The 16,316-nt window shown below is 36.8% G+C and overlaps 1 protein-coding gene across 21 annotated transcripts in view; it reads right to left on the bottom strand.

The window, feature by feature from the left end:
- ASB15 (ankyrin repeat and SOCS box containing 15) overlaps positions 1 to 16,316 on the bottom strand; it is a 64,303-nt gene that overhangs the window by 11,772 nt on the left and 36,215 nt on the right. For 6 of the 21 annotated variants that reach the window (XM_077857153.1, XM_077857157.1, XM_077857156.1 and 3 more), the window contains 9 exons: positions 15,200 to 15,336; positions 13,550 to 13,602; positions 13,333 to 13,464; positions 12,423 to 12,593; positions 11,730 to 11,888; positions 6,928 to 7,173; positions 4,857 to 5,028; positions 2,705 to 3,275; positions 2,033 to 2,186 (listed from right to left, as the gene is read on the bottom strand). In XM_077857153.1, the coding sequence (XP_077713279.1) occupies positions 2,033 to 2,186; positions 2,705 to 3,275; positions 4,857 to 5,028; positions 6,928 to 7,173; positions 11,730 to 11,888; positions 12,423 to 12,593; positions 13,333 to 13,464; positions 13,550 to 13,602; positions 15,200 to 15,336 (1,795 nt within the window). Of the gene's footprint in view, positions 1 to 2,032; positions 2,187 to 2,704; positions 3,276 to 4,856; positions 5,029 to 6,927; positions 7,174 to 11,729; positions 11,889 to 12,422; positions 12,594 to 13,332; positions 13,465 to 13,549; positions 13,603 to 15,199; positions 15,337 to 16,001; positions 16,123 to 16,316 lie in introns of all 21 variants that reach the window. The other 15 variants (XM_077857155.1, XM_077857161.1, XM_077857158.1 and 12 more) reach the window with 9 other exon arrangements.

Here is a 16,316-nt window from a genome sequence, read left to right as displayed (position 1 = left end):
CATTTTAAAATAGTTGTGTCATCTCTGACCATACAACCCTACATATTATATCTTCTCCCTTTTAGCTCACACTTGGTCTTGATATTCTGTCTCCTGCCCAGTACTAGTCCGTATGTCATTACTTCTCCAGTTATTTTGGTTTGTCTGAAGCTCATTTCTTTGTGGATTCTTCAGAAGACTGAGGACTAATACTTCTTGAGAGAATTTGATTTTTTCCCTCTAAGTCATTTGTTCTTTTTGCTTACATGACCAGAGGATATAGTAATTTGTAATTTGCAATTTTGTCTTTTTTTATTATAGTTTTTTTTTTTATATATAGGTTTTTGTATCTTTTGGTTTCCTCTATTTGGTTTTCCCTTTCAAGGAATCCTATTGTTCATTTGTTCATTCTTTATTGCCTATCTTCAATAGATGTCACTGTCTTTCAAATCTTTTGATCTATTCTTTCATTTCTATTTTATTTAAACATTTTCCTTCCATTTTAGCTTCTGAAGGTATTATCTGTTGCATTACTTTTTTTTAAAGATTTATTTATTTATTCATGAGTGACACAGAGAGAGAGAGAGGCAGAGACACAGGCAGAGGGAGAAGCAGGCTCCATGCAGGGAGCCCGATGTGGGACTTGATCCCAGGACTCCAGAATCATGCCCTGGGCCAAAGGCAGGTGCTAAACCGCTCAGCCACCCAGGGATCCCCCATCTGTTGCATTATTAGTTCTTGCTTTCATCCTAGTTCAGTCTTTATATTTGAAATTAATTTTTCTTTTTATGTCTAATTCTTCCCTCAATTCTGTTAACTCCTTTCTGAATTTTTGTAATTCTGAATTTGAATGTTTTTTTCATGTCTGAGATCATCTTCCTTATGCTGCTTATCTAGTTTTGAAGTGAAGTTTTTAGTTTTCATCTATTCTAAGGCTGTGCTTTTCTGTGTGCTTTCTTGTCTGTGGGGATATTATTCTGTTCCTCTTTTTATATTTTCTTATAAGAAATTTACATGAGAATTGACTAATTTTCTGTTGCTCATTTTGATGTGACATTAGTTTTCCTGAAGCTTTAGAAGAATGCTTGGTCCAATACAGCTCTTCTGACTTTAGAGAACTCCCTATTCTGTTGTCTTCTTGAAATGACCAAAAATAGTGGCTTGTTCCTTGAGGTTTTCTTGTTCTGTTTGCTGCTGGTCTTCTTGTGTGGACTTTCTTATGACTCTATCCTGTGATTTTGATTTTATTCCCAATGAGAGTCCAGAAAGGGAGTCTTGACAAGTCAATTTCAAGAATTCGTAGAGTCCAAGGGCACCTGGCTGGCTCAGTTAGTAGAGCACGTGACTTTTGATTTTGGGATTGTAAATTCAAGCACCACTTTGGGCACAGAGTTTACTTAAAAAATAAAAGATTGGTTCTGAAACATCAGTGAGCTTCAGAACCACTTACAGTCTTAAAAAGAAAAAGGATTTATAGGCTTCAGTTTGTTTTGTTATTGCCCCTAGCCTTTGTATTTATCATATGATTCACTTTTATGATAACTACATTTTAAACTAAAGAATACAAAATGGCCTACCTATAAGACAGATTTTTGACAATTTGCCAAGACCTGAGAGAGAACATATCAAAAAGGATAATTAATTCGTTCCATTCACTCATTTACTCTGTATTTATTATTCACTACTCACTAGGTATCATGCAAAGCCCTGAAAATACAAAAATAAACAAAATAGATGGATGTTCACATGGAGATTACAGCCTAAGTATCTTATGGTATTATAGAAGTTACCTTTTAAAAAAATGATTTCTAGTGAAAATATTAATATTGTTATAGTATAATTCATTATACAATTAAAGAGTTGGAAAGTATCAAGAAAAGCAAAAAATTAGCATCTTATATCAGAGAGAGTGTTAAGGATGATTTTAAAAATCCAGATAATTCTAAGAATGAAGTAGCACTGAAAAAGTATCAATGATGACCATTAAGAAAGTTCCCCTATATACAGTCTTCATAAAAATAATTCATAGACAAAACTTTTTTTTTTTTTTTACCTAGTATTTGACGGATTTCTGGCCATTCTCTCTGTACTTCTAGTGCAGACTTCAGCTTAGCACACAGAGGAATATAATCCATGTAATCAATTAATACACGAATAACGCTGCCTACCAAGTGTTTCATCCAAGGAACTGTAATAAACTCACAAAACTGAGAGAATTCATAAAATTTAATTTAGTAATACATTTAATATGCTATATGCATAAGCACTCAATTTTGTTATGAAAAATTACTGTCTTTCTTATTTTACAGGAAATAAAAGTATGCTCTTGTAATGAACAAAAAAGAAAAATAAATTGTTGTATCTGCGAAACCACGAGCTCTGAAGCTTTATGCCTGACTCTGATGTGATTGCAGTCAACATAACATGGAAGAATCAGGTTTCTTTCCATGATTCTTTTTTCCATGTTTCCATCCCCAATATTCCACAAAATAGGCATAAATTATTAATTGCATACATTTTCATATGCCTCTACATTCAGTTTCCAATTCAAGAAAAAGAAATAATCTTGTTTGCCTATTTTTATGCTTATACCCCCATATTATTGCAAAGAAAAATTCAAGAATAAGAAAAATATAAGAGTTGATTTTTCTTTTCTTATAGCATCCCTAAATGGGCAAAAGTTAGGATGATGACCCACCAGGAAGAAGAAAAGTCTGAAACTCACCGGGTTATCTTTTATTACACAAGATGTCCACCCTGGTAGTACCTCTTCTTCTATCTCTGACCACACAAATGAATTTCCAAAGATGTTCCCATGCATGCAGTCAAAGCACATCTCCACTCGGTAGCCATTATTCAGCAACAGCCTCAGCATTACCTCGTCATTGAGGGCATACTGAATGGCACTGGGGAAACGCGTGTCATTCACATGCATAAAATAACAATTGACGTTAGCTCCATGGGAGAGAAGCAGCCGGACAATTTCATGGTTATTGGCCCTCACTGCCACAAGTAGACAGTTGAGAGGATCTAGGTTTGGGTCTGCACCTGCAGCCAGAAGGACTTCTGTGCACTGGATGTCATTGTTAGAAACGGCAAAATACAGCGCCGTCTTCCGCTCGTCATCATAGCTCTCGGAAATGTGGTCAGCAAGCAGGGTATTGACATCAAAGCCATTTTCAATAAGCAGTTCTAGGCATTGCACATTTTGTCCATCTGCTGCAGAGTGAATTGGTGTTAGGCCACTTTTCTGGATTGCATTTTTGGATGTTACTGGGATAAGATACTTCAGAGCACTAAAAAATAAAAATAAAAATAAATATAAATATATATTTATACACATGGCATGAAGACAATGAAGAATTTAAATAGATCAGCTTCCTTACCAGACAAGTGAATACAGTTTGTTAACTTTCTTTATTTTCTCTAGATAACCTCCTACAAAAACATTTCATACTAACCTTTGTCCATTGGCTGACTACTTAGTTTAGTATAGTTTAGTTTTGTTTTTAGTTTCCCATTCTAAATATTCCCAGGCAACATGCTGGAGGTCCTATGTTTGGTCCTAGAATTGTAGGTCCTCAGGAATCTTCCCATCTTCCAATTCTTTTTGGGACAATATAATACTTATAAGCAAACAAAGTTGTTTAATGGAAAAAATATAAAAGGAAGATAGGCACATAGAAGAACACTTCATAGCCTTGACCATGAGAATTATGGAGTCACAGAAAGTGACCTTGGACAGTGCTCAATCCAACTCCTCATTTAACAGAAGAGCAACAGGATGTCTGCAGAGGTGAAATGACTTGTCCAAGGTCACACAGTTGGATGTGGAGCAAGGACTAAAGTTTAGGCCTTTTGAAATCCCATTCCTTCTTTTTCACTGCTTCTTGAGTAGTCTATGCTTCAGTAGTGGCCTGATTTCATACAACTTGCAATTGAATTATCAGCCACCAGAAGAGTCTTTATTATTCTATCAACCTATATTAGTCCAATGGGTATAATTAACCACAAGCTTATGTTTCTAAGAACCTGTGATAAACAGTTGTGAATTTCACACTTGACAAAACAACTAGACACACATGAGAGCCACACGCAAGGAGAACTTGATCTCTTGTGCCTAATTCAGAGCTACCATGTGTGAATTTATGAACGCTGGGAGTAAATCCAGGTAAACTTTAACAACATGTCACTTAGCATCAATTACGTGTCATTGGCCACTTAACTTAGCTAATGTGGCTACTGAAAGTGATAAAGCCTAATGATTTAAAAGTTTTTGAACTTATAAAATATATTTAATTGCCTAAAACAATCCTCTTATGGTGGGTATTTAATATAGTGATTATGGACTTCTATTGATGTGATTATAGCACATCTCGTGATTTAAAAATCTATCCTACCATTTTTTTTGAATAAAGAAATCTGAGCTTATAATGAAACTTTTCTATTGAAGAAAAAATTTGACATTGTATCATAATATCTGTAGGTATTACTAAAAATTGGAATAATACTGGTAATATTGTCATAAAATCCTTTGCCAAAGGCAATAGTTTTAGAAACCTATAGCCTTTTGTTAAGCACATTGAAAAAAACCCAAAACAAAAGAGAAAGGCAAGTTTGGGAGGCTTGTGCAGAATGCTGTTATAACTTCTTTCCTTCTAAAAGAAAAAAAAATTTATTATAAAAGTAGTGTAAGTTCAATGTGGAAATTTCACAAGGTATATAAAAAGAAAGGGGAAAAATCAAACAAATATTTATATTTGTCTTTTTCTTTTCAGATTTCTTTTCAGTATTATATAGGTAAACTTGAGATTCTACTGTATATTCAATTTTGTATTTTTCAATTTAAAATGATCATCTTATGATTTATTACTCACAGATAATGTCCCTCATAGGCAGCTCGGTGTATTGGAAGATGCCCTGCTCTGTTGGGTACATTTCCACTTCCTCCGTATTCCAGCAGGAGGGAAATGCAGTCAGGATTGCCCCCTCCTGCTGCCTCAAACAACACTGATGCCCCATCATCCGCCAAAGCAAACACATCACCACCTGGCAATATAAAACATATGGCATAGTGATAACTGGGCTTATCTTGAAATTGTCAAGATAGTCCCCTTAAAAATAACCTATTGTTTTCCCTTCCAGCTAGGACTTAGAGTATAGGAATCTGTATAGAACATCTGTGTTACCAGTATTTTTTTTTTAAGATTTTATTTATTTATGAGAGACACACAGAAAGAGGCAGAGACATAGGCAGAGGGAGAAGCAGGCTCCCTGCAGGGGAGCCCGATGCAGGACTTGATCCCAGGACCCTGGGACCACGACCTGAGCCAAAGGCAGATGCTCAACCATTGGGCCACCTAGGTGCCCCCCCCCAGTATTTTCAATAAACAATTACATGTGCATGTTTTGTTTTATTATAAAATATTTGCCTCACAACAGTGTCTGAGAAATCAACAGGTCAGTTTACACAAGTGCTTTGTTTACAAAAGTAAACAAAGTTTACTTTTACATTGTAGACAAGTGCTCTCAGGAAAGGGATAGTTAGTTTTTCAAATTGAAAGACACTTAACACTCTATTTCAACAACTGCCCTCTAGGTGCTGTGTGTGAGCCAGCAGAAGATCCTAAAATGAATAAATATGACTACTGGAAGCAGCTCAGAGGGGAAATGAAACAAAATCTCATCAAAGAACGCAAGCTGTGTAACATTCAAGTGACATCAGGATCAGGAGTGGTGATATAGAAGGTGGTCTGGCTCTGCCGCAGACAGCAAGAGTCTGGGCAAGCTACGTCTATGAATATCAATCTCCTCATCTGTAAACTAGAGTAATGCTGCTTATTTCATAGAGCTCATGATAATTAAATGATGTTGCAGCGGGGGGGGGGGGGGGAGGGCTTAAAAAATGTTAGTCTTCTCTCCAGAGAGGATCCTCGAGGGAGCATGTGGTCCCAGGCTTTATTTATAGATGGAGAAGCTGAGGACTGGGAGTTTTAGCAAGGCTAGGGTCGGACAGCAAAGAGATGGTGATAGAAGCCAGCTTAAGAATTTGGTCTCTTAATTCTTGGTTCTGCACTTGGAGGGCTCAAAGGAGGGCAACATCACAACCTGTTGGGAGAATCAAAAAAGTCTTTAGTAGGGGGGTGTGTCTCAAGAGAGTGAGTTATGCTGGAATGTATTCCAGATGAGGGCCATGGCCTGGAGTAAGCCCAGAAAGAGGGAATGCAGGGTATATTCTGGAAGGTTGCTAGTCTCATTGAGCTGGAGTACAGGATCCATGTTGAGAGCAGTGAGGGATAGATGTGGAAAAACAATTTGGGATGACACAGTGGGGACCTCTGCGTGACTCAGAGGCAGTGGGGAGCTGCTGAGAGTTTTCTGAATCCACCTTCAGGGAGAACAGCTGAATGGCAGCATGTTGTATGGATTCTCTGACAGGGAGCCTGGAAACCAGCAGAATGGTTAGGCAACAGCTGCTCTGGTCCAGGGAGGATGTGAAGAGCCTGCCCGGGATGTCACGGTGAGAACAGGTGAGAGAGACACTATGAGACTTGATAATTGACTGGATTTGGAAAGGAAGGTGATGGACGTAGAAGCAAATCTAAGCATTCTGTCTTGGTTGAGAGCAATTATTATGTCAAAAGTGTGAAAGAAGAGGAATTCAGTTTTGGAGAAGCCAAATGTGAGGCCCCAGTGAGCCATCTCAGTGAGACTGGGCCACCTCTAGTGAGAACAGGCAGGGCTGACTGCACAAATTTGTGGGTCATGACATTTGGGTGTAACCGATTTATGGAAGAGAGGGCTTTCAAGGGGGCTCTGTGGAGGCTGGATATAAAAGCCTAATGCCCAGTTACACTCAGGAGAGGACAGGCAGCCAATGAGGGATTGGAGAAAGGGAAATCAAGAGACAGAAGAATCATCAAGAATGTGCAATTCCTTTTCACGTACCTCTGTGGATCAGGTGTTCCAACACATCACAGTGACCATGCTCAGCAGCAACGCCTAATGGTGTAACCCCAAATCCATCTCTCAGGTGGACATTGCCTCCGTGATTTAGTAGCAGAGCTATGATATCTTTGCGGCCTAGTTTGGCTGCTTCATGCATTGCTGACCATCGCTTCATGCAGGGCTGGTCAAGGCTGGTGTTGTGTTTAAGCAGTGTGAACACCATGTCATAGGAGCCATTTTTTACAGCTAGAGGGTGATTTTTTAAAAAATATCAATAGTAGGTATATAACACGGATCCTTTAGATGGTATGAACTTAATTACAAAATTTAATATGAAAATTGTTAGTCACTATTCCCTTCTCTTCTACAAGAGGATATTGTAGTTTTTGTTTCCTTCTATTTCTCATACCCAAGATGATGTTGCCTTTTTTTAAGATCCTGGCCTGAGGTGGGGTGAGAGGCTCATGGAATATACTTCCCTAAAATAGGATGTTGTATATACTCTTTCTAAACTTTAGGAAATTAAAATAAATGAAAAAAAAAAAAACATCCACTATTGGGTTGTAGAACTTAATGTTTGGAAATGCTTAGTGTATACTAGGAGCTCAATAAATTATAGCTGTTATTATTAATATAATATTTCTAGGATCCTGGGGCCACATGTGTAAATAATGCCTATCAAGCCCCCTCCCCACCCCCCAGAAATATTTTTTTTTGTTTTCCTCCACCAAACATAGCATTGAGTATTAAATGAACTTCCCTTTCCCCGTGATCTTAATGGGAGGTTAGAAATGAGAATGTTTTTAGTTTTTTTGGAGAGAGCACGTGAGCAAAGGGAGACTCCTAAGCGGACCCCATGCCCAGCATGGAGCCCCATGTGGGGCTCATCGTCATGACCTGAGCTGAAATCAAGAATTGGTGGCTTAACTGAGTTACCCAGGCAACCCAGCAATGATAATGTTTAGAATCTAGGTAGTTTAGAATCTGTTGTAAACAGGTGAAGTATATGACAGCTAATGTACTACAGTGCAAGAGACTCACTGGATCAGTGGTCTCTCTCCCCCTCTGCTATTTCTAATAGATTGAATTACAGTTAAAAGCAACCCCCCCCCCCCCATTTGAGTTAAGAGATTGTCTTAGTTTAGAGATAAATAACTCTGGAATATATGATGTTTCTCTTATCAGTAAGTAAAATCTTTTTTCTTTTTTTAATTTACTTATTTGAGAGAGAGTGAGTGAAAACATGTGTGCGCACAAGTGAAGGGAGAGGTAGAGGGAGAGAATCTTCAAGCAGATTCACTCCTGATGCAGGGCTCCATGTCACAACGAGATAACGAATGACCTGAGCTGAAACCAAGAGTCAGACATTCAACTGACTGAGCCACCCAGTAAGTAAGGTGCCCCAGGAAGTAAGATCTTAATAAGAAACAGAGAAGGATGAGTGATACTCCTTGCTAATGGAAGTAAATAGAGTTTTATTAATTCATTCACTCACTCATTCAGTTCAGGCACTCAGGCTATATGAAAGGCACAGTGTCAGACACTATGGACAACAGGAAAAAGATGGACTGGTTCTCACTTATGCAATTTATAGTCTAGAGAAGAAGCCTATAGTGTCTTCTATTTGAAGAGAGACTCAGAGTTAAAGTCTTCACTGGGAAAGGCAGGAGGAGATGAGGAGCCACACAGAGCATTCTGGGGGCAGAATACAAAAAAAAAGCTTCGAAGGCCAAGGTAAGAGAAAGAGCTCCCACTGGAAGATGAAGACAAACTCTGCCTAATTCATTTGGAGCAGGGAAACCATTACTATGGTGAGATTTCACTTTTTCTCCTGCTCACTAAGTAGGAGTCTGTTGACAAATGCCTTTCCCTGGATTGCCCACCTGCCACTGGCAGCTCTAATTATAGTGAATTGCCTCATCCTAGCTGGTGTCATTGCAGAGAAAAACATCAATAAGTGAAATGAACTAAAAGGTATGTGTCCTCGTTTATCTTCTTGTTCCTGTTGCATTTTTAAAAAGTATTAAACTAATGAATCTCTTCTATTGTGATCTATTTTCCTTTTGTCTGACTCAGAAAATATGTTGATTAGAGATATTAGTCTTTCCTCATGAAAATATCATGTATAGGCCACAACTTAAAATCATTTTAAAAATAAAGCCTTACTTGCAATTTGTTTTAGAGCTAAGAATATATTTATTTCTCATAAAAATAATAATGCAAATCCTGGGGGACCTCTCCCTAGCTAACCCATGAAGATATTCTTAATAAATCACTAAAATAATGAAAACTAATAAGGCACAGGCCCAGTATTTGTGTAACATAACTAAGTAAAATAAAACTTAAATGACTTATATAGTAAAATACATATATATATTTGCTTCTGTTTCTCTGAATAGATAGATAGATAGATAGATATAGATCTTCAACAATAATGCTTAAAGAAAACCTAACTTCAGTTGATGAGTTAGGGAACTAGAGACTTTTTCATAGATTATAGGCACTTTTGAACACTTTATAGTTTGCTGTAACTTTTTATTTTCAATCCCTGTCATTTTCTTTCTTTTTCTGGATAGATGTGTTTTGCTCAGCACACTTTATAGTTTGCTGTAACTTTTTATTTTCAATCTCTGTCATTTTCTTTCTTTTTTATGAATAAATGTGTTTTGCTCATTTTCTTATTGTCAGCACTGATTTACCTTGTGACTCCTAAGATGTACAAATAGAGAAGAGCGATTTTTCTGAGGTCTCTTGACAAAGATTGGCAGATTGAAAGAGCAGAATGAGTGAAGAGGGGGTATATTGATTTGTGAGAAAGAAAATGAAGTAAAATTAACCCATCTGTAAATGGCATGAGGTTGTGGGACAATGGAGAGGAGTGGAACTGAGATGTGTTCCCCAATTCCCTGGGCTTGCTCTATACCCTGGCCTCAGTGGCCAGGATAATCCTGTGACTAACCAACTGGAGAAAGGTGACACCACCTTTAGAGGGTGAACAGAGGGGAGTCTGAGTGCAAGACACCCTTAATAAGTGTCAGATGATCACAAATTAGATATTTAGCACTCAGCAAGTAACTGTTTGATAACTGTAATACATCAAAGGACTACAAATAAGGACCAGATGGCTGATGGGGAAGAAAAGCCCTGGAGGGACCCAAAGTGATATTTGTTTGGTCCTCTAAGGGTTTTCTATAATAAAGACAAAGATGATGGCATTGGGCTAAAAAATTAAAATGACATCACACAGAAAAATCAGAAGAATGGCATATTTTTATCTCTCCTTTTATAAGTTAATGGATAGCAAATTTCAGAGTAGCCTATAGAACCAAGAAGAAAATTAGGAAAGTGCCATGGATGATCCATTTTCCTACAGAACCTAAAAATACTTGACCTGGGCTCCACAAAGAGAAGATAATCCAAGAAAATCCCAATTCTCCAGTTATGTGGATGATGGAAACATAACAAACCCCTTCAGAAAATTTCCTTCATGAGACTTTTTTCTTTTCCTGATATTACTGTGTAGCTTTTAAAAAATATTATTTCCAGATATTAATTCTGTTTTGACTCTGATAACTCAGTGACCAACTTCCTTTCCCACACTTCAGATATTGCTAGAGTAGAGAAACCAACATATGCAACTCCAAAATGCACATAGGTGTTATACTATATGTTGGCAAATCGAACTCCAATAAAAAATATACAAAAAAAGAAATGCACATAAATGCCTAATGCTTTGTTGTAAGCATTAGGCATTAAAGAAAAACAGAAGCAAATAAAGCAAAAATAAATCAAATGAGTGATAAATCATGACTTAGTTGTCCCTAACTTAGTGAATTGAGAATAGCAAGTAGAGAATAATTCTACATTTGCAAAATGAGACGGTATACAAACTCTGGAAGAGTGTCTATGTGTTTGTTTTTTGCAGAAATCAAACATCTATAAATATCTACAGAATTATCTATAGAAACAACTACACATACCTGGATGTCATTGCAAATACCCCATGGTATTTGCCTTTAAAAATAATACAGATCACATTAATAGTGGTGATGCAACCATAGATGAATATTCCATTTTGTATGTATAGAACCTGCTCAAGATAAGAGTTCTGGTTTACTTAGAATAAGCACAATGTTATTGTGACAAATTTCACTACTCTACATCCATAAATGACAGGAAATGTCATCTCTAGTCCTTTGTAGTTAATATCACCTTACTCTTACAAGCAGACTTGCCAATTTTTATTGGTCAACAAAAATAGTAGGATACACAGACTGAGAAGGAACTGATAAACGTTACCCTTAGGTGTACCATCATTCCTTGTATCATAGTTGTAAACCCCATTGTAGGTGCCCAGTGCTGAATCTATGTGGTCGGAATTTCCTGGCACCTCATTGTTCTGATGTGAACCTGGTATCCCTGTTTTGAACTTCCTTTCTCTCTCTTTCTTCTGGCTACATACTGCACATGCGACTCTACCTTCAATCAGAACCTACCTAGAGAATATTCCAGCCAGTACAGGTACTTCTGGCCTCACAAAGCTCCAAGGTTGGATCTCTCCTAGTTAGCTGGTGCTGAAGGATCTTTCACATTTGCCCTCTTTGTAGGATTTTTTTTTTTTTTTCTTTGTAGGATTAAAAACCCAAAATTATAAGGCAGATGAGCTAGGTGTTAGGGGAGGAGCTCAGGGAATAGAAGGAGATGAGGTCACATAACTTTATGCATAGTGGTTTCCAATAAATACTTATTAAATATTTCTTTGTCTCAAACTATAAAATTTCTAGAAAAAAAAGGGCATTTACCAATCAGAAGGGGCGTCTCTCCTTTGTCATTTTTGGTGTTTGGCCACACTCCCTTTTCTAGTAAAGTTCTTACATTTTCCACCAGACCAGCTTTGACTGCCAAAGTCAAGGGTGTTTCTCCATCAGAGGTCTTGAACTCCCAGAGTGTCTGGTAGGATGCTGAAATGTAAAAATATTGTATAAAGTTAAAATTCTTTACTTAAAGGATATCACAGAGATCAGAATAATCCAATGTTATGTATTCTAGATTGAACAAAGTCAATTGATGAAAAGGAAAGATTAAAAGACATGATTCAAGTTTATCAAATGATGGTGAGTATAAAAAGATAGGCATAAACTTGACAGAAAACTAAACTCTATGTTTCAAGGTGATTTTTTTAAATGGATTATAAGCTCTTATTTTTTGATAAATTGTAGCAACTCCTCAATCCTTTGTAGCGTTATTTAAATTGCACCTGAAATTGGTTTGTGTCAAATGAAATCTGTGAGTGTGGGAATAGGAACATATTTGAATACTGTCAGAATATGTTAGAAAATACCATACTTAACATCATCTTCTGTATCTGTCTGATTATTTAGTTATCTATTTTTTGCTGGCTGGCTGGATAGTAAATTATCAAGTAGCTATGATTGTCTCCTGGAGTGAAGAATGATGGAGTAACATTGAAGTTTATTGAAAGATAGCACACTCACAAGATGTTTTAAAAGTTGCCAAGATTGGGACACCTGGGTGACTCAGTGGTTGAGCATCTACCTTCAGCTCAGGGTGTGATCCTGGTGTCCCAGAATCGAGTCCCACATCGGGCTCCCTGCATGGAGCCTGCTTCTCCCTCTGCCTCTGTCTCTGCCTCTCTCTCTGGGACTCTCATGAATAAATAAATGAAAATATTTTTTTAAAAAGTTGCCAAGATATGACAAATATTGTGCTAGAACATCAGGATTATAAACATTATTAGTAATACTTAACCCTGGGTCAATTTACTACGATATTTACTAATGTTTGCATTATGAAAAAATTAATGTAACACAAGCACAAAATATTGCAAATGTACTTATTACATGATAACAATCTGCTGGAAATTGTTAAGAGATAATTCAAGATGAAAAATTAAAAGCTGACTCCCAAAAGCAAAACAGCTTTGTATTCAAATCAATCAATTCATGATATGTATAAACTTTTATTATTTTTAGGTTGTAACCACCTCTTTGAGCCATCTTCAACCACATCCTTAGAAGGATGCAAGTGGTGAACTCTGAACCCCACAAAATGTGCTATTTTTTTTTAGAGGGAGAGTATGGGTGTGGGGGTGAGGGAGAGGCAGAATCTTAAGCAGGCCTCATGCCCAGTGTGGGGCCCCACGTGGGGCTCAATCTCACAATGAGATCATGACCTGAGCTAAAATCAAGAGTCAGACACTTAACTGATCAAGGCACCCCATAAAATGTGCTGATTTTTATACTCTGAGTATAAAACATGGATATTCTCTTTCCCATATTTCAAATAATCTTTTACTCTTTTTCTTTTCACTTGTGTTTGTTGGGAACACTCATAACTTCTACATTTTTGCTTTGGTTTGGTCAAAGGGATTTTATGTTCTCTTACCATCCAGAACAATTTCAAGTATTTGTTGAATGGGTTGAACAACAGCTTCGTGCAGTGGAAACCATCCTTTTTCATCAGCTTCATCCAATGCATATTTATATTTCACATATTCCTGGAGCTCAAGAATGTGACCTAAATTAAATGCACGGTAACATATGTCTGTCTCAGCAAAGTGAACTCTCCAACCTGCCCTATTATAGGAAATACACCCATTTACCTTGTTTTATGGCTTCCACAAGTTTTCTGTTTTGATCACTTAGTGGTGCAAATCTACCAGAGAAAGAAAAATAAGCCATATTTATCCCAGTGGTGTACTTTAAACACTTAACTTATACTGACTTTTTGTACATGATTTTAATAATCAAGATCTACAAGAAGTGCACATAACTGATTCTATCTACTTTAAAAATGCAAATGTTTAAGAATCAGATACAGAGTATATTTATGATACAGTAGACCTAGGCACGTTAGTACGGATGACAGAATACAAGATTATCATGCTATCTCTGAAATTAGTTCTAAGCAATGAAGCAGAGTAAACACTTGTAATCAGAGTCAGAAGAGCTGGGCTCAGATTTCATGATTTTGTGATCCTGGGGAGGCCAGTTAGCCTCTCCGGGTAGTGGATTTTTCATCTCTAAAATGATGAGATTAAATAGATCTCTAAGGATTCTTCCAATTTTAAAAACTATGCTCAGTAAGGTTTGTTGCCTTGAAGTTAATAACTGCTAATTCATAGTTTTTTAATTGGGAGCTTCTGATCCACACTGCCTGTTAGAGTCTTTAATCAACTGATTTACAAGAGAATAGGCTGAGCATTTACTAAACAAACTTCTAGTCATCGACCCAACAGGCTGTGATTTCAACCCTCATGGCAATTCTCTGGTGTGTGTGTTTATTCAAAAGAAACAAGGTATTTCTTAACAAATCAATTAAACTCTATTAAGTAGAAACATCTGTTGGCATTATAGGATTGTGAAAGCCTTCTTGGGAGCTCTGTTGGAGATAAGGGAAAAATTAAAGAGACCCAATGTAAAGGTACTATGTCCATTTTTAAGAATAAATAAACATTTATTATTTATTTTTTATTAAAAGCAATAATTTTATAGCCCTATTCAAAAGCACTACGAAATTTCAGAATACAAGATTCTCAATACTATAACAGAATGCAAACTAAGGTTTATCTTTGTCAGATGTATGTTGTTCAAGGTAGAAATCTACCTTTTCAGTTTCATACTCTATAACTCCTGCTAACATAAAGCATTAATTTTGTGTTTAATTTACTAACATCTGTCATTTGGATAGTAGGTAATTGAAGAGACTGTGGTTTACATAATGCTGGTTTTCAATAAAAGCCCTCAACTCTTTCTCATTCTTTGGGGCTAAACTTAGGGGCTACCCCATATTATTTTTCACAGTTTGATGATCTAAAAATGAAGTACATTACTTATAACGGTTGTCTGAGTCAGTAGCAGAATGGGCTCTAAAATGTTCAGAACAGACCTATCTATATTTTAGTTGTATAAATTGTACTTGCAAATTTGTTCAAATGACTTCTTGTCCTTTTTATTCTATATTAATTTTTAAAAATAGGCAATCCTATGCAACCAAATTCAACCATTTAGGTTGAATTTCCTATTTAGAATTTCCTATTTAGGTTATTCACATCTTCCACAGAAGGTGGGGATTTGTGGAAGGTCATATTGCCAAAACCTATACACAGTGGCCCTTGTAAAGCTATTGATTCTCTGCCAGAAAAGAAGAATAATCATTTTCCTAGAGGAAGAGTCAGGAAGTGTCTTTCATTTGATCTGACAACAAAATGAATGCCATAAAGAAATTTTGTTGAGGACAATTTGAATGTTACCTTTCAGAATAAAATACAGACTTGCTGGCTTCAATGGATTCTTGAATACTGAGCTGAATATCATAACTTGTAAGATGGTCGTCATCGGGGTCATCATTAGTATCCATGACTGGGTATAATTTTGAAAGAGGCAGTTTCTTATTATCAGCAAACGACATAGAACAGTACATACAGTTAATGTGAAAGATGCCAAATGAAGGACTAAAATGCATTCATCTTTCCCCATTGAACAAACATAAATGCAGTTAACATATTCATCAGTATTATATATGAAGCCCAACCTAACTTTTGAAACCTTTAATTACTTGCCCTTTGCACGTCTGCATTTTCTAATTTGGGACTTTTTTTCATTAATAACTATAGTTAGGCTTGTAAGAACTCATTTTCCCATGCTTCTGACTTACACTAATCTCAGCCTACCAGTTGTCTGAAGATACTGCTCTACATAGCACATTAGAAGTTTAAAACTCAAACCAAGAAGTAAGACAGAGACAGGAATAGAGAACAGTGAGCCTTTCACATTCTTAACTTTTAATGCTGTGTCTGCTTATTTACTAATTTATTCCTTTCCTCACATCAGTAATGGTTTTAACTGGCTGCCTTGAACTGCAGTTATTCTGTCTTTGTGTCCAGCTTCCTCTAACAGACTCTATGCTCTTTGAGGTAAGGGCTTTACATTACTATCTCTGTGCCTCTTAGGACTCTAGAAGGAGCTTGGCCCAGAGAAGCTTCTTAATGAATTAAACAAAACAGAGAAGACATGAAGGAAACTTTGAGTAGAAGGAAATGAGAACTGGGGCACCTGGGCAGCTCAGTTGGTTAAGGATCCAATTCAATCTCAGCTCAGTTCTTAATCTCAGGGTCATGAGTTCTTGGGATCATGAGTTCAGGCCCCACATTGGGCTCCATGCTCAAAGTGGAGCCTATTTAGGGAAAAAAAAAAAAAAAAAAGGAACTGATCTTTCAAGCACTTTCAAGTTATTCTTCCTAACTACTGTCTAGTCTCACATATGGAGTGAACAAGTTTCAAAATTCCAGAACTTTAAAATAAACAGGAAAGGGTTAATCTGATAAAACCAGCTATAAATTCTTAGAGAACTTTCTTATTGACTGGCTC

Source organism: Canis aureus, chromosome 18, assembly GCF_053574225.1.
Source record: "Canis aureus isolate CA01 chromosome 18, VMU_Caureus_v.1.0, whole genome shotgun sequence".
NCBI classification, from domain to species: domain Eukaryota; kingdom Metazoa; phylum Chordata; class Mammalia; order Carnivora; family Canidae; genus Canis; species Canis aureus.
The sequence above is the reverse complement of the archived record's forward strand: the minus strand, read 5'-3'. Positions and strand labels throughout refer to the sequence as shown.